The following is a 23,556-nucleotide window of genomic DNA, read 5'->3' as shown; positions in this document are numbered from 1 at the left end:
TCTTACACTTTCGCATCAGTAGCGTCGCCCTCTTTTACTTTCACCTCAATGCCGTATTGTGTCATAATGTCGAACATCTTATGTCCAAATTTCTCTGTCCTCAATCCTCTGGGCAAACCCAGCTCATTAGTCTTCCAGTTCTTGTCTTTGAGAAAGGCTTCCTCTGCTAAGTCGACAAGAGGCCTCGTCGGACGCAGTGCGCGCGCCGCAACAAGGTCCGCTTGTAACAAGGCTTTCATTCTTTGCCACTCCGCGATCGTTTCTTGCTGATCCGCATCATTTAAAGCATCTCTGCCGCTATCAGGGCTCGCGGCGTTGTCCGCGACCGCAGCCACTGAAGTGGGGGCGCCTTGGAAAGGGCCTTCCTCGGATCGAATGCCGATGGCGAATCTCGGTCCTAGAGCTTTCCACAAGTCTGCTCTGGAGACATGCGTCCAACTGGTCTCCGCGGCCCTGGTACTTAGCTGGCTGGACAATGACAAGCTCGCTCGCTGGATGCCTTCCCACATGGGCGCGATGATGCCCCGAGTCAAAATACCGGCACAGCAAGCGTAACGCCAGAACACGCGGTAGCAGTTGTAGTACCGTCGTTCCCGGGCGATGTCGCAAAGCTGCTTAGCACCGATTGCGTTCAACGCAATGGAAAGGCTGTGCTGGCGCCCTGGGATCGGGGAGTGGCTGAGCTGGTGGAACTTGCGGAGCACCGCAACAGCCATCTCCATGCTTTCGTCCTTCCGGGCAGCGGAAAGGAACGTGTTCAAGGTCCGGCTGTTTGGCACTCCGCCCGAACGCACAAGCTCATCCAAGAAATCATACGCTTGCTTCGTTTTACCTTCTATGAGGAGACTCTGACAAATTTTGTTGACGGTGAATGTCGTGAGCCAACTAATGCCGGGCAAGTCGCGATTCATCTTGGCAACGTAACTTTTCACTGAAGCCCCAGGATAGGCTTCCATGTAGCTAGCGAAAAGCACAACAGCGTACTCTTCGAAAGTGTTAATTACCACCGAAAGATTCGCCTGAATTGCCTTGTTTTGCATGCGATTGAGGACTGGGCCAGCTTCGTCGGGGAAGCGCTTCAAGAGTAGGGTGATAAAATATTTCCACGTGTCGATATTCGGGATGACACCCCGTTTGCGCATTACGTGGACAACGTAATGGAAAGCAAGAACGTTCTCGCTCTTGGCAGCTGCTGCCAGCAGTGGATTGAAAGCATCTGCGTTCAGGTACAACTCGACGTCGGTCAAGGCATTGAAAATGTCCCGAACGGCAGAAAAGTGCATGTGCTTAGACAAATAATGCATGGCCGCGGACAAAGCCTGCACGCTAATTAGGTGAAAGTATCGGGGGCTTGTAAGAAGCGTTACAAGCTCGTCGCGTACAGTTTCCGTGTGGTTGAAGGAATGCTTTGGCAAGACAAAGGGCCCTGGAGCTTGCTCAGTCGTAAGATCTTCAATAGCAGCCGTAAAAGACACGACGGACCGGGTTGCCAGGGAGGTCCGGGATTTATCGAGATCGTCTTCGTTCTGTTTCTCCCGAGGAGTCACGCGGCGTTTCCGAGTCCGTCCTAGTGTCCAGACTGCCCTGGGCTTTGGCTGCTCCAGAATCTCGGCCACGGCATTGGAAAGCAATGTCGCATCGATTTCATCCAGCTCGCAGGGAAGATCTTCTTCTCCAGAAGGTTTGTCGCCACCATCGACAACCTCGGATCGTAGTTCAAGGCCCGCAAGAGACTCCATAGTGCTGATCTCGTCTGAACTTACAACACGTAGTAGTTGCGAGTCTTGCAGGAGGCGTTTGGCTGCGGCGTTCTGGACAGGCTTGCCCAAAAGAGTCAATTGGGAGAAAACATTGGGTGACCGTCCCGGCACCACCTGTACATGACTGCCGGTTCGCTGCATAATTTCCACGATCGACTCGCGCGGATCGCCTGTCCATTGCGCAGTTACGCCTTCAGGGAGTTGTATACTCTCTAAACGGTTGACGTACTGCTTTGCACCTTGAAGACTCTCCTGCTCAAGCAAGTGAAGGATGTCCTGCCATGCTAGCTCCTCCTCATATTCATTACGCTCGTTCGCAAGCTGGCGACGGCGAGCTTGTTGCTGCATGCGCCTGTGTTGGCGAGTTTTGAGGGCCTTGCGGTATTGTGGCGACAGTTCGCCCATTTCCGTGAGACGTGACTGGCTACCGTTTCGCTCGCGGTGTGCCGCGCTGCTGATAATGTTTTCGAACTTCATGGGCGCTTTGCTGTAGTGATTGCGGTTTCGTGCGCCCGTTTCCGCGAGACGCAATTCGCTGCCGTCTCGCTGGCGGTGCGCATTACTGTATGTCTTGCGGAAAGACTTTCCCCGGGAGAGCAACGAAGGTTCTTCACATTGCTCAGACGAATGCTGTGCCTTGTTCGCATCCGCAAGAGTCTCTCCTTTCTCATGCTCTCCCAGCGCCGAGCGCGAACTTCCAACATGAAGCCCTCCAACTCCTGCATGACTTCCCGGTGTTCTGTCGGGTCTGTTGTTTCCAACTGGGCCGAATGCAGCTTCTCCGTGATCTGTTTCAGCCTGTGCAGCAGGCCGGATGCCTTGATGCTGGTCAGACTCGCCAGGTCGGCACTGAAGGTGGGATGCATCGTTGCATGTTCCGACCTGAGCAGATGCCTGTGGCTTCGCTTGTGTGCTGAACTGGAGGGTCTTTCGCCGAAGGGTTGAATTCGCTCGGGAGGCCTGGCCTAGGGATGCTGGTTTGGAGCCGATAGAGCGCAGGATGCGTCTCAAAGAGACAGCATTTGTGGACATAAAAGGAATGTCATCGCACGCGCACGCAGCCGTGGACAAGAAGGTGAGAGGATATGGCAAGGCCGGACAGAACAGGACAGAGCGTGGGCGATCCGTGTAGAGAGAACCCCAAGGGTACAACCGCAGCTTTTATGCGGAAGTCGTCCCGAAAAGGAAAGGCATCGGGGCACATGACTCGCGATGCGCTCTTTGCAAGTGACGTGCCCCTCGCTGGTGCGCGCTGTCTTCGCGTGAAAACGCGTGCCCAGCGACGCGCCCGCGCCGGGCTCCAACGTCCAGCCAGACCTCGAGCTCTCTTACCACCACCTACACTACCTCTGTATTCACGCACCACACCCACACGGCAAAAACAAATTCGAATTCGACTCCATCATCTGCAATAAGCAATTGCCAATATATCAGGAATTGCGGGTCGGCAGGCCTCTTCTCCGACAATGGCGGCCGAACGCTCATCGCCGCCGCCATCCGATCAGGATGCCATTGATCTGGGCGACGACTACCTAAGCCCGCGGTCCAAGATTAACAAGATGCTTGCCGAAATCGATGAGGCGCCTACGCCCTCGCCTCCTACTGAGCGCTCGACAGTGCAACCCAACACAATCTCGTCCGGGCCATTTCAGGACGATAGCGAGGATGGAGACGAACTGTCTGGTGAATCACCCACAAGATCTGCACCCGCAACGCGCACCTCGTCTCACCCAAACTCTGAAGCTGAGGAAGACGAGGGGATCGTCAGAAGGCCTCAGGGTCGGGCTGCGAGGAGGATGCTGGGCATTGGTGGGCCAGGAAAAGATTCTGAGGCGGACAGTGAGAACGATTTGTACTCCGCCACACCACTTAGAAACTCCAGCAGCAAACGAAGACGCGATGTCCCCGAGCGAACTGGGTCTGGCTCTCCTCTTGGATCGCAGAGCCAAAGAGGGACAGGTCTATTCGTGAGCCCGGCAAAGACGACTCTGGAAGACAGTGACGGAGAGGACGACTTGCCTGGACCAAACCGACTGGCTGAACTAGTCGCACAGAAGCGAGCGGAACGTCTTGCTAAGGAAAACGAGAAACGGAAGAACGACAAGGCTCGGAAGACCAACGCCGAATCTGCGGCAGAGCACGTATCTTCTGATCTTCCTGAAGAAGTCTTCCAGGGCTCTCAGGATGCTCCCGCAAATCCTGATGTTGATCGAATCCTTTCCGATGCCGCGAGACCTACTCGCAAAGCCAGCAAGAAGGCCATGCTGGAGATGGAACGGGAAACACAGAGGCTGGCTCGTCAGCAAGCATTAGCGCATCAAATCAAAGTCAAGAAAAAGTTCAGCACGTCTGACTTGCTAGCACGGTTCAACTTTCGACAGCCTCAGGATCAGGCGGTACAAGCCGACAAGCCTTCATCGTCGATGCCTAGCAGCGACGGCATCGAAGCATCTCCCGGCGGTCCGCCCAAAGAACCCGTCTCAACACCTCCGTCGAGCCCTCCCACTCCATTTGACAAACAGAGAATGCTTGTCGAGAGAGGCGCACTCACCAAGATGATTCCTGTGCGCGAAGACACACTCACAAGCATGGCCGCCGAAGAAGATCAGCAGGAGCTGCTGGATGTCGACAAAATTGTCAAGTCCCCCACCCGGCGAAAACAAGAAGCAGACGTCACCGAGCCTTCGGCGTCGCGTGAGCAAGGCTCCAAAATTGCTCGCTGGGGCAGGAAGTCTGCACCTCAAACCTACAGAGACGACGAAAGCGATGACGATCTTGAGGTTTTGCAACCCTTGCCGAAGCACCTCCAAGTTTTCGATCGAGTCAAACCGATCAAGAAGCAAGAAGCACACTCCAGCGCAATCCACAACCTCCGCCATCTTTCCCACCTAGGCCACACCGACGCGAAACCGAACAGGCCTACAAACGTCAAACCCTCAGTCCACCCGCAAGTGCTAGAAGCTCGACTCCGAAAGAAGGCGCGTGAGCAGGCTTTTGAAGCGCAGCAGGAACGCCTTGCGGAGTTGAAGGTCAAAGGTATTGTGATCCAGACGGCCGAGGAGAAAGAGAAAGAAGCAGAGGAGTTCGAAAATCTGTTGGAAAAGGCCCGTCTGGATGCGCAGAATCTCAGAAAGGCGGAGAAGGCTGCAAACAAGGAGGCGAAAAGTGAAGGCAACATGGAGGCGAGTGATGATGAGACTGAAGATGAAGATTACTATGACCAGAGTGGGGACGAAGAAGCTGGTGAGGATGACGACGCTGATGGTGGCAACGAGCTCCTCGACGACGCCGCGGACGAAAGCGAGGAGGAGGAGGAGGAGCATGAGGAGGATGAGGAGGCAGAAGAGGACGTTGGTGTCGATGACGACGAGATGGAGGCCGATCAACCTCACGAGGATCCCTCAAAACCCGCAGCCTCACGCAAAGCTCGCAAATCGCATATTATCCAGGATGACGAAGATGACGATGACAAGCAGGAAGAAGCAGACAAGACGACTTCCTCGACTGCTGCAGCCCCTGCATCCGCCAACGATAATGACAAAGAGGATGACCCATTTGCTGCCTTCGGATTCGGCGCCGCGAAAGCGGACGTCAACATGATGTCTGCAACCCAGGCTTTCAATGCCACGATGGAAGCCCCTTCACAGGAGATGGAAGAGGAGGACAGCTTCGATATTCTGCAATATGTGCCGCCACCAGGCAGCGCGGCACTGCCTCCTTCGTTGCCTGCCATGGACACGCACGTTGAGAACGACGAGAGCCAAACTCAATTTGTGACGGGACCCAGTGTCGCCGAGAGCCAGGAAGTACAACTTGGCTGGGACACACAAGCTCCTGAAACTCCGGCCCCGGCTCTTACCAGGAAGCAAAGCGATCTCTCGGAGACCCCTGGCTGGGAGCCGACCCAAGACCCCGGTTTGCCTTCTCCATGGACCGGACTCCGTCGTGGGCAGTTGCAGCGAGAATCAACTCTCGTCACGGCTGCCGAGGACGATCACGAAACCCAGTCTACCGTCCAATTGCGAGTGAGCGAAAGCCCAGCACAGGCCGCACCCCGACGTGGTCGTCTACAACAACGTAAACAGTTGGCTGCGGACGATAGCGAGGATGAGGCAGAGCCGGCCTTGCCTTCGCAAAAGGACGCGTTCAAGGAGATGAAGCGCAGGCGCCTGGATGATCTCAATGCAGGCGATCGCCTCGAGGCCAACGCGGAGATGAAGCGGATGATGGACGATCAGGCCGAGGAATCCGAGGATGAGTACGCCGGCCTCGGTGGCGACGATACAGAGATGATCGCGCCCGAGACAGCCGAGGATCAAGCCATGATCGACTCTTCGCACATTGAGGTGGACGAACGCGAGATCGCTGCCCACCATGCCGCGCGTGAGCGTGTTGCCGAGGAGGAGGCGACGAAGAAGCTCTACAAAGACATCACGACCGGCGCTTTCAGGCGTAGGCAGCGTGGGGCCTGGGATCTTGACGAAGATGAAGACGACTACATCGCCCGCCGCCGACAAATGCGTCTGCGTGAGGAAACTCGCAAGCGCAAGCTGCTCCTTCAGGACGAGAATGTCAAGGGTTGGGCCGAGACGGGCAAGCACAGCAAGGGCAAAGATGCTTTCCTCAAAGCCATTGCCGATGATGACGAACAGGAGGCGGAGGATGCGATTGATCTTGAAGAGGAGGAGAAACAAGATACTGAAGATCAGTCAACACAGCAAACGCAGCCTGAGGTCGACGGAGTGCCCTTGCAAGAGATAAGCGGCAACAAGAGGCCTGCGGAAGATGGCGACGACTCTTCCCAAGCACGGCCACCCGCCAAGCAGCGCCGTGTTAAGGAGGCGGACGCCGCCTTCTCTCGCCCGACATCCATCAACCAAGTTCGCGAAAGCCTCAGCTTCCTTCTCGACGAGCCGGATCAGACACTTGTCGGCCCATCGGTCATGGACGACGAATCCGATCTCGAGATCGAAGACGAGCCAACGGAATCCGGTCCCTCGCCACATGACAGTGACTACGACGAAATCGAAGCCGAGATGACCCGCCAGAACGACGGCGGCTTTGCCCCAAACCCGAAATCGATGGAGGACAAGGCGATGATGCCGCCGCCAGCTCGTCTCCCGGGACCACAGCGCCGAACCGCCGCAAAGCCAGCCGTTGTCGACCGCCTGAGCCTCAAGCGTGGCAGCAGTAGCTCGACTTCCGCCGACGGCCGATCAGCCTGGGCAACGGGCGGCTCTAGCGGCGGCGCTTCCAAGACTCCATCTCTGCTCCGCCGCGCCACTACCAACATTGCCAGCGCTGGTGCCAATGACCGAGGTATCACTACTGGAGGCGGCAACGATCGTGGCGTGACGATCGGTGGCGGTGCCAGAGTCGGTGGCAACAAGAAGAGCTCGCTGGCTTACCAGGCGAGGGCCGAGGAGAGGCGCACGATCGTTGAGGCCAGCGCCAGGAGGAGGGCGGAGAATACGGCGAAGATCGCTGAGCTGCGTAGGGCGAACAGCAGCTCGATGGCCAGGATGGGTTTTGCGGGTGGTAGTGGATTTGAGTAAGCATGCATTCCAGGCTGGCTACCTGAGCTTAGGATGTGCCATGCGAATGGTTCTGGTCAAGACTACATTCATTTTTGGCATTAGTCGGCGTTGAGGCATGGGCAGGAGGTTCTTGCATTATGACACCGGCGCATAGGAGCGCATACCACATGGCATTCTTCACAATCGATTTTATCATCATCCACTCAAAAAGGCGACAGCTATACTTCATGCATCCGCTTCACTCAACTCGATAATCCTTAAACGCCCTCGTCTCAACACCCCTCGAAAACATGATGTCCAACTCCTCATACGTCCTCCCCTTCGTCTCCGGCACCCTAAACCAAGCCCACAGCAACGACACCAGCGAAAGCCCACCGAAAAAGAACCCAATCTTGCCCCTCCCGTTCGCCTGGTCCGGGTTGATCAAGTACGGAATCGCAACCGTCATCCCGATCGCGACGACCGCCTGCGCCGCCGTCGCCAGCGCGATCGTCTTGCTGCGCACGCGCGTCGCGCTCGTCTCGCAGATCAGCACGAAGCACACGGGGCCGACGGACAGGTCGTACGTGAAGTTCCACAGCAGCATCAGGCTGCTCTGCGCCCAGGCCAGCGCGGGGTTGGAGGAGTAGTGGGGCATGCAGTCGAGGATGCCGATGATGAAGAGCAGGGTGATGAGCGCGGCGAGCCCGGTGTTGTAGATGCGGCGGCGGCCGAAGTAGCTCAGCAGGATCCAGGAGCAGCAGGTGCCGAGGAAGCCGAGGGCGAGGAAGCCGACGCCCATGGCGAAGGCGTGGGAGGTGGCGAGGCCGGCGAGTTCGAAGAAGTAGGTTGCGTAGCCGACGAGGTAGATGCCGGAGAAGACTAGGGGTGGGAGTTTGGTTAGCATGGAACGGGGTCCTTGGATATTGGTTTATGGATTGTGGGGGCGAGGCATGAGTCGGATCACTATCACATCGTTAGCCAGGTCACTGCATCATTGTCACTGATCAGCATACCCTTGGATAGTGTAAACGCCAACGCTAATCTCAGTCCGCCTGAGATTGATAGCTTTGAAACAGTCTCGATACGTGCTCCCCGCCTCCATCTCATGCTCCAGCCGATCAGTCTCGACAATCATAGCAAGCGTAGGCTTCGGATCGATCTTCTCCGACGCAAGACGACGCAGAGAACGCTCAGCGTCGTCCATCCGACCTTTGCGGACAAGCCAGTACGGAGACTCCGGAGCAAAAGGCCAGATGATCAAAATGACAAGCGGCCAGAACCACTGCGCCGCGAAAGGTGCCGAGTACGCCCAGTGGTTGTCGAGCTTCGACGTGCCAGCAATGACACCGTTGGCGATCAACTGGCCCGTGACGAAGCTGAGATTGATCCAGGACGTCAGGATGCCTCGCAGCGCAACAGGGCAAACCTCAGACGCGTAAGCGGGGGCGACGACGATGTAGAAGCCTAGCACGAGGCCGCCTAGTAGTTCTCCTGCGAGTAGGACGGGCAGCGACCTGGCGAAGAACTGGATGAAGACGAAGCTTGCTGTGATGACGACGCAGGCGCCGAAAGTCTTCTTTCGCCCGAACCATTCCATGGGGTATGAGGCGAAGAAGGCGCCGACGACTTGGCCGATGGGGCTGCCCATTGAGAGAGCCGTTTGCCAGGGCGCCGATATGATCCATTCGCCGTTGTATTGGTATCCGAAGTCCCTTTGGAAAGCAGGTGTAGCATAGAGATTGCCGAGCAGTTGTGGATCGAAGCTTCGTCAAGTTAGAACGTGACATGGTAACATACAGTCCAGCCAGGATTAGTGCCTTACCTTGCCATAATAACCTGTTGCACCTCGATCAGCGTGAGCCCAGTAAACTTGATATGTGATGGGAGCATACTCCAAGTGAGAAATAAATCGACCAGCCGACCGCGGTCGGGTATAGCTTCAATGCCTCGAACAGAGACAGACTATGTTCGTGATCGGTTCCCTGACGTGCTTCCTCGCCAGCAAAAGACCCAATCGTCACGCCGCCGACCTTCGCAACCGATTCATGGCGCTCTTCATCGCTCGAACCCATTCTAGACGAAGACTTGCGGTCTCGCTTCACACACTGCCCATGTACGTCTCTTGTCGCGTCGTTCGTCAAAGCCTACTCAATCAGCAGAAGTGCATCGCAAGAAAACAAGACACAGCTCACCGTCTCAACAAAAGTGCCGTACGACACGGCGCCCTCTGAGGTCGCATCCGGGCCACGCGACATCTCCACCCGCCAGCGTGCTATCTCTGCTCTAGCCACGCCCGTCCGTCACAGTAGTATCGAGGTTATCGACCAATAGAGGAAAGAGGTCGAGCGACCGTGACACCGCTAGCGAGGCGCGAGTCAAGCTTCTACCCCCAAGTCGACCCCGCTTCTTCCCCCCATCCCTGCCGTGAGCTTATCGTTGTCTTGGGAGAACGCGACAGGAAAGCTTGGACGTCTTTAGGTCGGAAGACGAGTATTGGATATTAGAATTATCGTATCTCTTCCGTAATCCCTGTTGTCGTGATGGTCACTTCAGGCCATCACCGACGGTCTGATCCGCGAGCGTTTTACCCACAATTTCCGGACTTCACTTACTGACAGGATGGATGCCTCAGGTGTCCAACCCTACTGCTACATGGGACACACCAAGTGCAGCTCACAGCGCTGATTTTGTTGTATCAATCCTCAACAAGAGCGGACTAACTGGAGCGAGGCGAGAAAGTTGTACGGGCTCGATGGAATGGCAGCTAGTCAGCGAAAGGAACGCCCATCTCTGCAAAAACGCTCCAGTATCCGAACACGAACAACACAATCACAGCAGAACACCGGCGCAAGATTGTCAAGAAAAAAGATTCAACATCGATGTATTGCCTCGTCCACTCTTCGTCTGTCTGTCTGGCCCTCCCCCCCTAAGATAGACCCCATCCTGCTTGCATTCTCGTCCGAGGACGCACGCGTCCCATCCCCATCTCTCGTACACAAAGCCAGTCAATCAATCAGTCCCGAAACCCCCCAGAAAAAAGTCCTTTCAACCACAGACCCGGCCCGCCGCGCCATTCTCTTCCGTTGATCTCATCCAACAATCGACCAGTAGTGGCCCGGCTCTTTTGGGGGAGAGGTGGTGGCGGCGGGTCGCGGGGTCTTTCCTTCCTCCCTCCGCTTCTGAGAGGAGAAAAAAAAGGGAAAAGGGAAAAGCAGAACGGCCGCGGATGGGCATCTCCATCTGAGACGGAAAGAAAAAGAAGAGATAGAAAAAAAAAAAAGAAAAGCAAGAGGAAAAAGTGAGGAATCCCACGTGCCACTCCCCGCCGCACGCAATGCCGCTCAAAAGCCCCAAAACCCAAATAAAAAGGAAAAGAAGAAAACATGCAACTCCCTCTCTCTACTCCTCCTCATCACTCTCCTCCCCGAAAACTCCCTCCCCCAGCTCCAGCAGCGCCTGCACCGCCGTCCGCTGCGCCAGCATATCGCTCATCTCGCGCTCGATGCTGCTCGGCCGCATAATCGTCGGCGCGAAGACGACGGCCAGGTTCAGCGAGGTCATGAGGTTCTTGTCCTGGCGCGCCATGACGCGGCGCAGGTGGTGGCAGAGGAACTCGAGGCAGTTGCGGTGGTGCTCCGGCAAGTCGTTGACGGCGCTGCGGAGGGCGAGGGTTTGCTTTTCGCGGTTGGGGCCGCTCTCGCTGCCCTCGATGTTGGACAGCGCGCCGGCCTCGAGCAGCGAGTCGTAGACGTCGTAGGTGATGAGGGGCGTGGGCAGCTTGCGGAAGTACTGCTTGAGGGCGCTGGTGACGGCGTGGATGTCGAGGTCCTCGTCCGAGATGTCGTAGCTGCTGGGCTCCTTTTCGAAGCCCGCCTGGATCGCTTTCACCTGCCCGCTGCCGCCGGACTTGCGGTAGACGCCCTCCATGTCCATGCCGCGCTCTTCGACCTCTTCGATGCAGCGGGTCACGATGGCGGGGATGAGGCGCTTTTCGAACTCGCAGCGGAGCTCGAGGTCGGTGCCGAAGAGGACTGGAGTCGACATTAGCGCATGTTCGGAGAGACGTTGAGGGGGCAGAGATGTCCCTGACTTACCAGAAGGATCGTTCGACGGCGCCGCCAGGTTCGTGCTGCTGCTGTTCTTGCCGCCGGCCAGCTGTCCGTTCTTCAAGCCTCCATTCTTCTGCCCGAAGAATCCAAACCCTGCTCCTGTGCCGGGCGCGCCTTGCTTGGCGTTGAACGAGCCCGCCTCGCCGCCTCCCACTGCCTGCTGCGTCATGCCGTAGGGAGTGCCGATCTCGAGACCTTCCCTGGTCTGGACGCGGTCGGTCGCGAAGGCGCCCTTGAGGCCCTTTGTAACGTTTTTGGCCATCTTCTCGCCTCCCTTGCGCCAATTGAATTTCTTCGGCTGCCCCTTGCGTATGTTGACAACTTGGGGTGCCGTCAGCACGGTTGCCGGTTCCGCCTCCGTCTCGTGGAGAAGGTGGGGCATGGAGCCGTCGGTGTGGACGATGTTGAGGTTGCGCATCTCATGCACATCCTGCTTCTCTCCCTTTGCGCCGGGCTGGTAGATGCCCAGGCCGTTCGCGCCGCCCTTGCCATCAGCTCCGCGGTTCGACTTGTAGAGGTCCTGGATGTTCTGCAGCAGGCTGTTATTCATCTCCACCAGCTGCGCGTTCTTGGTCGATAGCGACTCGAACTCCTGGAATCCTCTGTCCTTCATCTGAATCAAGTTGCCGATTTCGTCCGTAAGCTCCGTACGCTTGCGAATGAGATCTTCAATCTGGCCACCCATATGATCCTTCAGCTTCTGCAGGGACTCCGACAATTCACGGAAGATCGAATCCTTGAGCGCAGGCAGATCCAGTGGCTGGTTTTTGTCCTTGACCTTACCCAGATGATCGGTCATGACCTCCAACTCCCGAACGACCATCTCCCTCTGGGTGTCGAGGAACGCCATCGTCGTGCGCTTCTCGCGCAGTTCGCTGTTCACCTGCTTGATGTCCGACGAGCCGCTGACTCTCTCCTCCAGCGCGCTGTTCTGCGTTTCGAGCTCGGCGATCTTCGCCTGCGCACGCCTCAGTGACGCCCGCATGGACTCTGGCGTTTCCTTCGCAGAAGGCGAGCTCATGATCGGACTGCTGATCATCATCGGTGTGGTCAATGCAGGCTCTATGGGCGCGCCGTTCTTGGGGACGCCTCTGTCACTGAAGCTGCGGCCGTGCTTGACAGCATTCGACACCCGTCGCAGCATGGAAGCCTCTCCTCGGTCACCACTTGGCTTGTCTCCTCGCAAAATCCGTGTCATCTCTTCCTCCATTGAAAACGAGCCATCCGCGCTGTGCTTCGGCAATCCGGCGCTTCGCAGAGCAGGAGAGAGCTGACCGTCAGACTTCGTATCTTGAATGCTGCTGATAGATTCCTGTGCTCTGTGCGAGCTGGCCGGAGGCGGCGGAGGAGGCAATCGCGGCGCAATGAAATCGCCATTATTGCCAACCGATTTGCTCGGCGCAGAAGGTCGGCTGCTCGCTCTCGGTGGGATCGCATCAAAGCTGCTACGAACAGGAGGGGACTCTATCGCCTTGGAACGGCTGTTGTCGCGGGATATTGTGCTCTGGGCATCAACGAATGAGCCTGGTACTGAAGATGCAGATTCCTGGCGTCCATGTGATGGCTTCAGAGATGTCGCATTGGTGGTCGGGGTGGGTGGTTCTGGGGAGGAGCGTATTGAGCTTGGTTTCAAAGAGGACGCAGCGAGCGAGTCTCCACGGGCCGGCCTGTCTGGAAATCTCGACAGCGCAGGCGCTTGAGCTGAAGGGTGTCCTTCCTTTCGTCTAGGGTCATCGAATGGATTGATGCCTGACTGCGGCGATTCTGCAGAAACAGGCGATGCGGATATCGTCCGGTCCAGATGGCGGTCCTTGTCGTCCGCATCAATCGGTGAGACGAGGCTTGGCGATTTGTTCTCCTTGCTCGAGTCGCTCCGCGACTTCTTCGTTTTGGGTACGTCTTGAAGCTTGAATCCCTCATTTCGTCCTAGCGTGTAGGAGCTGGTGTCAAGCGTCTGCATCTTCGGGCGCTCCGGCCTTTCTTGTTGAGCGCCTCCCACAGCCGGAGAAGCCGACGACAACGGGGTGTTCTGTCCAGACGTGACGCGCTTCTGCGGTCGTCCCTTCTCTTGATATGCGATGTGCGGACTACCCTTCGCTTGACTAGAGAGCTGCGGAGCATGACTGCCTTCGCGCTCTGTGGAGACGGATCTTGAAGAAGATGGCCGATCCTCGCGCAAAACGTCTCTGTGCGGTTTCGAAGTCGTCCTACCAGTAAAGTAGTCTCTCGGCGGCGGCGGTTCGGCAGGTGATGCGTCGTTGGGATTAGGTACTCGTTTTCGGGGGATAACAGACGGTCGCGGAGCGGGGTTGGGGTCGAACGCCATCGGGAGGAAGCCCTCGTTCTCGCCGTCATCCGAGAGCGAGGACATGCGCGAACCGCGGCCTTCTTTGTAAGTACTCGCGGGCAGGGTAGGGCCATCTGTGGAAGTGTGTCAGCCGTCTTCAGGAACAGTTTCAGCCACTGAGCGCATGTGAACCCACCTTTGCGCGCCTCGTCCGAAAGAGGCGAAACATCTCTTCTGAAGCTACTCGCCGGGGTATCCTTTTCAGAGCGCAGTGTCCTCTGCGCAGAAGGTCGCCGACCGCTCGGCGTGGCCGAAAACTGCTCCGCGGGCGGCGTCTCAAGCTCAGGGGAGAAGGCACTCTCGGTGGCAGCTCCGGGTGGCAGTGAGGGCAGAGCCTTCTCCACGGTGGTCGTCGACCCGGGGCCATTGGTACCGCTTGTGGCTGATTTTGTCCCCTTTGCTTTCTTTCGCCGTCGTGCCATCAGACTCTCGTGGCAGCTCATGCAAAAGATGCCCTGCGAAGTGCGCGCATAACGCAAATTCTCAATTTTCCTTTTGCAATTGCGACAGCGGAAGCAGCTGGCGCAGAAGGCCTGGTCGCCGGTGAGGATGGCGAGGTCCTCGATCTTGTTCCCGCAGGCATTGCAGCTGTAGGTGCAGTTGTTGCAGATGAGGGAGCCGTCGCCGAGGAGGAGCAGGTTGGCGTCGGAGTCGAGCAGGGTGCCGCAGGTGTTGCATCGGAAGCAGTCAATGTGCCATCTGTTGCCGGCTGTGGAAGTGTTAGATGGCGGCTTTTCGCGTGCGGTCGGGAGTGGAGATACGAACCCAGCTCGAAAGCCTTTCCTTCCTCCAGGATCTGCGCAGGCCAATGTCAGCGAGGTATTGCGGCGGAAGTAAGGGCAGAGAGAGGACATACCTCGCCGCAGCCCTTGCACGGGTAGATGGCGTCCTCGCCCTCCATGGGCGACTCGGGCGCGGGCGACTCCATGGCCGGTGAGGTGTGGGTGGGCGGCGGTGGTGGTGGAGGTGTTTGAGCAGCAGCGGCAGCGATGGGGCCTCACGCCGCGCCTCAGACGGGCATGCAGGGGAGGATCAGGCAGGGAGAGGTCGGTCGCGGCGGTGCAGCGGTGGAGTGGGCGCGGAGGAGGGGGGGTGTTGCGGTGCAGGGCAGATGGCAGGCGCCACCACGTGAGGGTTGTGTTGCGCGGTGGTGCGGTATGGCTTTGGCAGAGCGACAGGCACAGACGAGGCGGGAGGGCGCAAGTGGCAGCAGCCCTGAATGCGGGCACGGCCCACGGGCGACGGAGGGCAGGGCGTCGGTGGGTGTCTGCTGCGCCGACGATCCAGCGTCCCCAGGCTGTTCCTTAGCCCGCCACGCAAGCCGTTGGTACAAGTATTTATCTATAGAAGTAACACAATAATACAGTATATTCAGTAGTGTATGCACACCTGCGACTACCCACTCCGAACGCTGTCGACAGGTAGTATTGTTCAACACATTTCTACCAACATCCGGCAGCAGCATCTCCTCCCGCATCCTCCACGCAGCTCCCGCCCGGCCTCCCTGGCTCGGGCTCGCCTGGCCGCAGCCGGCAGTGGGCTCAGGCAGCCGGGCGGTAGCGGTGCGCGCCATCCTCAGGCAGCCGGGCGGCAGGCTTGCGCGCCATCCGCCGTCCGGTAGACTACCAACACTACCACCGCCCACTGTGGAGCGTCTCGGAGAGTGCAGAGCCATCTTCGGCCGTGAGCCGTCTGCACCCTCGCAGCGATGAAGATGCTCAGGTACGACCCCTTTCTTCACCCGCCGCTAGCTCCGCCCTGCCTCACTCAATCACACATCCCCCACTCCGCAGTCGCGACATCCACGCAGCTTATCATCACCGCGGCCATCATCACACCACGCCGCGATGAGAGCAGCACTGCAGCACCCGGATCCGCGTGGCCCATCGAGGGCATCTCGCCCCAATCCCTGCGCGCACGCTCACCCGCGCCCACGAGGCCCCTACACCACCACCCAACCTGAAACACCAACCTGCCTCAGAATCCTGCTCGGCATGCCGAACGCCGCCTCCTGGCACAGTAGTAGGGTAATCATCTGTACATCTCAATCCTCAGCCCACCGCCGGCTGAATCCTCGCGCCCGCGCGCCCTCCACGTCACCCGGCTGCCCGCATTCCTCCCAGCACCTCCCAATCTCCAAGCAAATAACCACTCCCCAAGCCGCGTGTCAAGTACATAGGGCTTTCCATCAGACGATGTCGCACGGCAATCCCTCGTACATTCGTGTCCGGGACGTCCCGCGTCTCGTCTCGCCTCGTCTCGCCTTGTCCTTTCACACCTCTGTCTGTCCGTCCCTGTCCCCGGACCCAGACCCTCAGTAGTCGCAGGTCTCAGTTTCAGACCCCTCGCGCGAACCCAGCCCTCGAACGCCGGGCGCGTCCGCAAAGTTAAAAATACGACATCTGGCACGGTAGCCTACCAAGCGAGCATTTTATCCTCCCCCAAACCTCTCCGCGTCTCATGACTTGAAGAATAATGACTGTACATTGTGCACAAAAACAGCCCTTGAACAGACCGTACGACGACCACCTGACCCACCGACCCCCAAAATCGGCATTCCAGCTCGTGCGCCGTCCTGTTCGAGCGTTGGCAGCTCCGGAGCGCGAGTGCAGATCCAGGGATGGGCAACGGCGAACGAACGCACGTACAGAAACAACCGTTTTGGGCGCCGCCCGTTTGGACTATTGGCTGGGCTTTTGGTAGATGTTGGTGTTGACGTTGGCCCTCCGCGGGAGTTTCGCGGTGATACGGCAGTGGTGTTCTGAGGTTATATACAGCTGCAATGCGGAGTGTTGTTCCGGGGTTTGGTTAGGGGATTGCTAGCCTTGCCATGTGTACGTCGTATGGTGCGTAGGAGTGCTGTGATGCTGGTTGAGAGGCCGTCATGATAGCGTGAGAAGTGACGAACACCTTTGATCCCGATGGATACATATATGAGATACACACCACAAATTACACACCACATGCCTCAAAACCCTCCGACCTCCCACATCTACCTCTTCGCCCTCTTTCCCCCACCCCCACCACCACTCTCCTCCCTCCCCCTCTTCTTCCCCTCCCTCCGCCAAAACTCATCCCTCTCCCTCTTCTCCCTCGCCTTCTTCATCTCCTCGTTCTCCGCCACCTTGGCCTTGTACGGCATCTTGCGCTCCTCCTGCTTCGCGCGCCTCTTCTCCACCTTCTCGTTCCGCAGCAGCTGCACCTGCTGCATGAGCCTGCGCGCCTTGCGGTCCTCGCCGCCCGCCACGACCGCGCGCTTCTGCGCATAGCCCTCCTTCTTCTGCGGCTTCATCTGCACGATCTGCGACTTGAAGGGCAGGTCGGCCTGCAGTTTGCGCGGCACGCGCAGCGGGTTGAAGTGGCGCTGCTGGCGCTCGATGTTCCTGTAGGCGGAGTTCTTCTCGCTGGGCGTGGGCAGGTTGGCGTCGGCGCGCACCTGGCCGGTCAGGCGCATGCCGGCCCAGTCGTCGGCGGCGCCGGGCTCGAGCAGGTTGGTCACGGGGTTGTAGAAGCGGTGCGGGCGCACGGGGTACCAGGCGCGCAGGAAGACGATGTCGCTCATGAGCACCTTGTCCTCGAAGGTGGCGCGGAAGTGGCCCTCGGGCTTGCTGAGCGCCTTCTTGATCTGGCCGCGGATGCCGGAGACGGTGCGGATCGAGGCGCCCTCGAACTTGGCGATCTCGAGCGAGGTGCTGAACATGTCTTTGATGAAGGCGGTGTTCTTGAAGATCTTGTAGGGGTGGCCGGTGAGTTTGAGCTTCTTGACGATTTCCGTGCCTTCGTCGACGTTCAGGACGACGCCGGTCGCGGCGAGGCGGAAGCCGGGGTTTTTGTTTGAGAAGGATTGCACGCAGCAGAAACCTGTGTTGGGCGCTGCGAGGGGGCCGTAGAAGGTTCCGAAGCAGTGCATGTGCTCTGGTGTGTACTTCAGCATGCGGTTCCGCGTTCGCGAATCGCTGATGCTGTACACAGGTGTCGTCTGGAAGCGCCTCCAGCCCAAACTGAAGATCAGAGGGTCGTTGGTCTTCAAGATCTTCTTGTGCCATCTGTGACGCTTGATGCGAACTTGCACGAATCCCATGCGCTCTTCAGTAGGCTGCAAGCCACCAACCAGCAGAGGGTAGCGAGGGTTGTAGTTCTCGATGAATTCGGCAGGGACGTTGTGAAGCACAAGTCGCGCGTAAGTACCAGCTTTGTAGCCTTCAGCGCGAACTCTTGAGGCTTCGTCCAGTGATTCGAACTCTCTCCGGTTGATGTCTTGTTGCTTTTGGAGCAGCGCCTTTTGGGCGTCGTACCACTCATCTTCTCCGAACTCCCGCTCCGCGGCTTCACCATTAGCCTCACGGTTCGCGTTCTTCGGGTTCAAGAATCCATCTCGGTCCTCTTCTTCGAAACGGAGCTTGAGCTCTTCCTTACGGCGTGCGTTCTTTGCACGCTCATCCTCAAGATCTTCAGCCTCCTGCTCCTCGCCATCGCCGCCAGCATGAACCTCACCCGTTTCCAAGTCCTCGAACTCTCCATCGCCTTCGTCGTCATCGCCGCCCTCTCCATCTCCATCGAAACCTTCAAATCCTTCGCCCAGCTCTTCCGCGTTGGCGCCCGTAGGCTGCCTTGCCGCAAAGCGCTGCTTCAACGCCTCAATGTTCTCCTCATTGGTCCACTTGTCTTCCAGCGCCTGGTGGTCAAACTGTGGCATCATGCGGTCCTCGTCGTCACTCTGGCCGGGGCGCTTCTTCTCGAAAAGCTCGTCCTCGTCATCGTTGCCCTCATCTCCACCTGCCTCCTCGGAATCATCCCCTCGCCATTTGCGGATGACCTGCGCGGCAGACAACATGTCGTCGTACATCATCCGCGCAAGCTCGGCGACCCGGTATGGTTGCCTGCGGCCGTGTCTTGCGTGCGCCTGCTCTGCCAATCGTGACTTCCATCGGATCTCGCCATCGTCTTCATCGTCGAAGTCCTCTGAGTCCTCGTCCTCGTCTCCTTCACCTTCGTCAAATTCTTGATCAGAGACCGAAGAGAGACTACCAAGATCGCTGTCCGAGTCGGCAAAAGCAATATCGCCCTCGACCTCCTTATCTTTGCTCTCCTTGTCCTTGCGAGATCGACCCAATTTCTCAGGCGCCTGCTGCAAGCGCTCGAGGTCGGCGTCGTCGTCAGAATCAGCGCTCACGAATCCCTCGTCGTCAGGAGAGTCACCCTCCTCGCCCTCCTCGCCATTGGCGAGCGTAGGCATGCGGCGGCCCTTCCTTCCAGTGTCCTGAACATCGTCCTCGTCATCCTCCACAGTCTGAATCCTGTCGCCCTTCCCAAACAAGCTGATGCCCTGGTCAGCCTCGCCGAGCATCTTCTTGCCTCCCTGCAACCCAACCATCATCTGCTCGCCAAACCCCCTCTCGCCCTCTTCATCCGAGTCCGCGTCGAAATTGTTGCTCTTGACATCGATGTACACCGCGTCCTTGTCCATCAAAACACCGCCCACATCGCTCATGGGCGCGTAGATCACCTTCTGCTTCTGGTCGAGGCGCTTGCGCTTCTTGATCAGCCCGGCCTTCTCCTGCGCCTGCTCGTACTGCGGCGTGGGACACGGGTCCGGGAGCGACTCGATCTGGCTGACGTTCAGGTCACCGATGCCGGGGACGTGCACGCGCGCGTCCTGCGAGGGGAAGTTGGTGCCGCGCAGGTAGCCGTACAGGGCGATCGTGCGGTCGCATTTGGCGTCTTTTTCGATGTTGGTGGGCGGCGTGAGGTCCAGCATGCGGTCGGCGAGAGCGTAGGGGTGGCTGTTGCGCCAGACGAGCGGGCGCGGGTTCTTCATGACGCTGAGGAAGCGCGAGAGGTTGAGGATCTCGCGGTCCGGGTAGCGGCCGTTGATCACGCCGGAGAGGTAGAAGAGCTTCGCGCCCTGGTAGAGCTCGCTCCAGAAGCGGTGCTTCAGCCTCTTTTTCTGCGCTTTGAGGGCGTCCTGCTTGCGGAAGAGGTCCAGGTGTGTGAGGATGCCGAAGATGTTGCCGGGCATGCCGGAGCTCGAGAGCACGTTCAGGAACTCCATGGTCTCCATCTCGAAGCCAAAGTTTCCGTCGATCATGAGGAGGACAATGTCCACCACCTTTGCTGTGTCAATCGCGGAGGCCAGGCTGTCTGATGGCACCTCGAAGAAGGTCAGACGCCTCTTCTTGCTTGTAACAATCGTGATCGGGCCCTGCGGCTGCGAGATCGTCTGCTTCGTGTACCGCTTCACCAAGCTCTTGATCAAAGTCGTCTTTCCAACACCCGGCGGTCCGACCACGCCGACAATGAGCGGCGGCTGCTCCTCCGGCAGTCTATCCACCAGAGGCACATGTAATCTCTTTTCCTTGACATCGCCGCTGCGCGCCGCGACTTTGGCGAGTTTGCCGGGAGCAGAGAAAGCAAAAGCCTTTGGGTTAGGCTGTCCGGAGGTCTTCGCCTTCTCTTTCTTCGCCGGGCGATGCGCCCGGTGCGTCTGTTCCTCTCCCGCCATGGTTTCGAAAAAGCGTCTGTCTCCGGCACAGAGTTGCTGGCGCAGCGCTGTGGGAGATGCAATAGCAAACCAGGCAAGAGGCGAGACCGAGAAAGTCGGGCAATCTTGGCGCGAAAAGTTCCAAAGCGGCTAGCGCTGATCTTATCTCGGAGTCTGATCTTATCTCGCCGAGGATCAGGGTCTGGAAGTCCAGCACGTGCGGTCCGCAGACGTCACTGCGCAGCGCGGCGGGGCAGATAGTGGGACAGCATCAAGGTCAGGCGACAGCATTGCCGTGTTGTGTTATTACCTATCTATCTTGCGTTATCTTCCTCTACTTCGAAGACATCCCCAACAACTCTTCACAGCCACTTCCATTAACAAAAGCTCCATCATCAACGCCAAAACGCATCGAATCAGCCGCCTCATCCACACCAGCATCAGAAACAAGATGCCTCAGATCAACGTACGAGCTCATCAATCCAACCCTCCACGACCCGACTGAGCTAACCAAGTATCACAGGTCTCGCTCAAGGAGGGTGCTAGTGCCGAGCAGCTCGACGCGTACGTTTGCCCCTTGACACTTACAACCCAACAATCGACTAACCCACCACAGAGCCAAGAAGCAGTGCACCGACCAGGGCGGCAAGATCGAGCACGAGTTCAAGCTGGTCAAGGGCTTCACGTACGTCAATCGTTCTGCCTGAGCTCTGCCCTACTGCTTGCAGCATGGATACTGACGACCAACAGAGCCTCATTCCCTGACGACAAGGTCCACACGATGCAGTCGAACGAGCACATCAACGTCGAGAACGACAGCGAGGTCAAGACCCAGTAAGCAGCATTGGAAGATAGCAGATGTGCGAATGAAGAGCATGCATACGTACCGGCGACTTGACGGCTGTCACGAGTGTCACGTAGAGAGATAGATATGCATTGAATGATTGGACTGGACCTTTGCTGCCCCATAGACCGCAACGTGATAGTGCCGACTGGATGGGAAGACACCCGGCATTGATATGTGGACCTGTGGAACGTTCTTACAAATATAAGCTGATCGTCTGAGTTGTTACAGGCCCGTGAGGTCTCCCATTTAAAGCTGATAGACATACATGTCTTGCATGCAATTCTCGAATTCCATCGCTAGGTCACTGACACGTTCACTACAGGACAACCACCACAGCACAATACAACCAGAAACAGACGATATGACCGTATGAACATGTGAATACAACGAAACAACCAAAACATGTTGTCAGGCTCATTCACCCCAAATATCACCCAACCCTTCCAACCCCAACCATCGTACTAGGGTTAGGGTTGGGGCAGACCACCCCTCACAACCAACACCACCACACGTCACTTCAACGTCTCAACACGCCTGCGCACCGCACAAGAAACTACCATCCCCACTTCCGAGCGCCTACCCCAATCCAAACCACAGCCTCGCTACTCGACCCCCAGTCCCCATCCCTCCCTCCCTCCCAGTGCTTCCTCTCCCTCACACCCGTACCCAAACCACCTCTCCCCCCCTTCCACCACCCACCTCCCCAAAGCCCCCCCATCCCATCCCATCCCTCCCTCGCCTGCGCCGCGAGCTCCCCTCTCAACCCCAGCAGTCCCTCCCGCCCAAGCAGCAAAAGACAAGACAAGACAGAACAGACGCGCGGCAGCCCGCACCGCGCCGTCGGAGAACGTGCGTCTGCGTCCTGCTCAGACAGCGTGGCGAGCGGTACCGAACCGGCACCGGCATCGGCAAGGGCAGACAGCAGCAAGAGTAGCAATGGACGCTTTGGGGCGTGGCCGGATTACGAGGTGCAGCGGACGCGCACGTGGGCGCGGACTGCGGACGCGTTGATGACTGCTGGCTTGCTGGAGACTGCGGTAGAACGGAGAGACGCAGGGCTTATTCGTAGGGCAGGGCTCGGTTCGGCGCGTGTGTATGTATATCTATCTATCTACACGGTTGTCGATGCTGTGAGCGGCCGCTTTGCGATACAGGACTCTAGGGCTTCCAGGCTCGCTTCCGCTCCCCAGGCGCCTGTGTGCCTGTGCGCGGCCGCTTTCTGCTATAGCGAAGTAGGGCTCCGAGGCTCGGTTGGGCGGGTAGAAGACGCAGGGCTGCACGTGGACGGGTGAAGTTCCACGAACGGACGGACGCGTGCGTGCCTGCCGACAGCTTACATCATATGTGCGGCGTAGGGCACACGGGAGCGGGTCTTTGTGCGATGGAGGGCTGGGTTGATGACCGTACTTACTTGCGAGACTTACCGGCGAAGCAAGTACCTGTCGTGGCGCCGACGAGATGGAGGATGAGATGAGGTGAGGTGAGGTGAGACGGTACATGTCGGAGGAATGCCACCGGCTTCGATCCCACAAGCCACGCGCTCGCAAAGGACGACACGTCACACGCACGAGCGCGGCAAAAAGCGCACGGCAGACGGTACTTCTCGCACCAGCACCGGCAGCGAACGAATCGCCTGCCTTCTCGCGCCCAAGCGAGACCGGCCAGACTCGAAGCGGGCAATGCGAATCCCATCAATCAGACCCGCAGGAACACGAGCCCACCCTCGCGTGCATCGGGAGGCAGCACGACGCAGCGCACAGCGCGGCGCTCGACCTGTCATTCTTGAGAGTAGAGACCGCACAGTAGTACTAGTAGTAGGTCGACAACAATCATCCAAGCATCTGCACGGCACGCGAGCTCCCTCTCCCCTCCCTCCCACCTGCAGACTTCCGCAGTGAAACAACACCATGGTCTCCGGCTAAATAGATCCGTGGGCGCCAGGGAGGAGGCCAGGGAGGGGAGGGCAGTCGGGACCCGTCGGGCGGGCAAGTCTGCGTGCATGCAACTTGCATCGAGACATGTTATATCTTCCCAGCCCATGCATGCGTGAGATCGCGAGGCAGCGCCGGTGGCGGACGAATTGTCTGGCGCTGGGACTGTAGCCGTTTCGCCGTTACCGTACCGGTGGACTGGACTCGGTTGCGCGGGAGGGCCGGGCGCTTACGGTGGAAGGCGTTGGGTTGGGCGGTTCGGCATGCCGAGTTGCTGCCTTCTCCGAGGAGGAATTTTGCGTATATTCAGATTCTTTCTGTCTGGGGTTGAGTGGGCAGGGGGAGAGTGAGATTGATGAGATGAGATGAGATGGGGAAATTGGGCAGGTGGTTTCATCAATAGGAACCATGCGGTGCGAGTGGAACGTGGTCTTGCCTGCGGCTGCCCGAGACAGCAGGCGTGCGTGCCAGGTCGTCTCGTGTCGCCGAAGCGTGCGTGCCGTGCTATACTGTCAGGGGACTGGATCTGAGGGAACAACGAACGTATGTACTTAGCCGTATC

General features: G+C 58.2%; 7 protein-coding genes across 7 annotated transcripts; 2 read left to right on the top strand and 5 right to left on the bottom strand.

Annotated features, from left to right (window-relative positions):
- Positions 1–2: 2 nt before the first annotated feature.
- On the bottom strand, positions 3–2,237 carry WHR41_05715 (uncharacterized protein; the record flags this gene model as incomplete). Its single annotated transcript, XM_069374320.1, has 1 exon — positions 3–2,237. The coding sequence occupies one exon, from the start codon at positions 2,235–2,237 to the stop codon at positions 3–5; it is 2,235 nt and encodes a 744-aa protein (XP_069228573.1).
- Positions 2,238–3,226: 989 nt separating this feature from the next.
- On the top strand, positions 3,227–7,315 carry WHR41_05714 (uncharacterized protein; the record flags this gene model as incomplete). The annotated part of the gene is made up of 1 exon (XM_069374319.1): positions 3,227–7,315. One exon carries the CDS (start codon positions 3,227–3,229, stop codon positions 7,313–7,315), a length of 4,089 nt encoding a protein of 1,362 aa, XP_069228574.1.
- Positions 7,316–7,535: 220 nt separating this feature from the next.
- Positions 7,536–8,183, bottom strand: WHR41_05713 (uncharacterized protein; the record flags this gene model as incomplete). The annotated part of the gene is made up of 1 exon (XM_069374318.1): positions 7,536–8,183. One exon carries the CDS (start codon positions 8,181–8,183, stop codon positions 7,536–7,538), a length of 648 nt encoding a protein of 215 aa, XP_069228579.1.
- A 93-nt stretch (positions 8,184–8,276) lies between these two features.
- Positions 8,277–9,351, bottom strand: WHR41_05712 (uncharacterized protein; the record flags this gene model as incomplete). The annotated part of the gene is made up of 3 exons (XM_069374317.1): positions 8,277–9,042; positions 9,102–9,115; positions 9,172–9,351. The coding sequence occupies 3 exons, from the start codon at positions 9,349–9,351 to the stop codon at positions 8,277–8,279; spliced, it is 960 nt and encodes a 319-aa protein (XP_069228580.1).
- Positions 9,352–10,614: 1,263 nt separating this feature from the next.
- WHR41_05711 (uncharacterized protein) lies at positions 10,615–14,663 on the bottom strand (the record flags this gene model as incomplete). The annotated part of the gene is made up of 5 exons (XM_069374316.1): positions 10,615–11,310; positions 11,374–13,809; positions 13,872–14,444; positions 14,501–14,531; positions 14,592–14,663. The coding sequence occupies 5 exons, from the start codon at positions 14,661–14,663 to the stop codon at positions 10,679–10,681; spliced, it is 3,744 nt and encodes a 1,247-aa protein (XP_069228577.1). The 3' UTR covers positions 10,615–10,678.
- A 2,064-nt stretch (positions 14,664–16,727) lies between these two features.
- Positions 16,728–20,237, bottom strand: WHR41_05710 (uncharacterized protein; the record flags this gene model as incomplete). The annotated part of the gene is made up of 1 exon (XM_069374315.1): positions 16,728–20,237. The coding sequence occupies one exon, from the start codon at positions 20,235–20,237 to the stop codon at positions 16,728–16,730; it is 3,510 nt and encodes a 1,169-aa protein (XP_069228578.1).
- Positions 20,238–20,667: 430 nt separating this feature from the next.
- Positions 20,668–21,054, top strand: WHR41_05709 (uncharacterized protein; the record flags this gene model as incomplete). The annotated part of the gene is made up of 4 exons (XM_069374314.1): positions 20,668–20,682; positions 20,740–20,780; positions 20,833–20,901; positions 20,967–21,054. 4 exons carry the CDS (start codon positions 20,668–20,670, stop codon positions 21,052–21,054), a joined length of 213 nt encoding a protein of 70 aa, XP_069228491.1.
- Positions 21,055–23,556: the final 2,502 nt, after the last annotated feature.

This window comes from Cladosporium halotolerans (assembly GCF_011745625.1).
Source record: "Cladosporium halotolerans strain TM138-S3 chromosome Unknown Sca19, whole genome shotgun sequence".
Classification (NCBI taxonomy): Eukaryota; Fungi; Ascomycota; class Dothideomycetes; order Cladosporiales; family Cladosporiaceae; genus Cladosporium; species Cladosporium halotolerans.
This window is presented reverse-complemented; position numbering and strand designations above follow the sequence as displayed.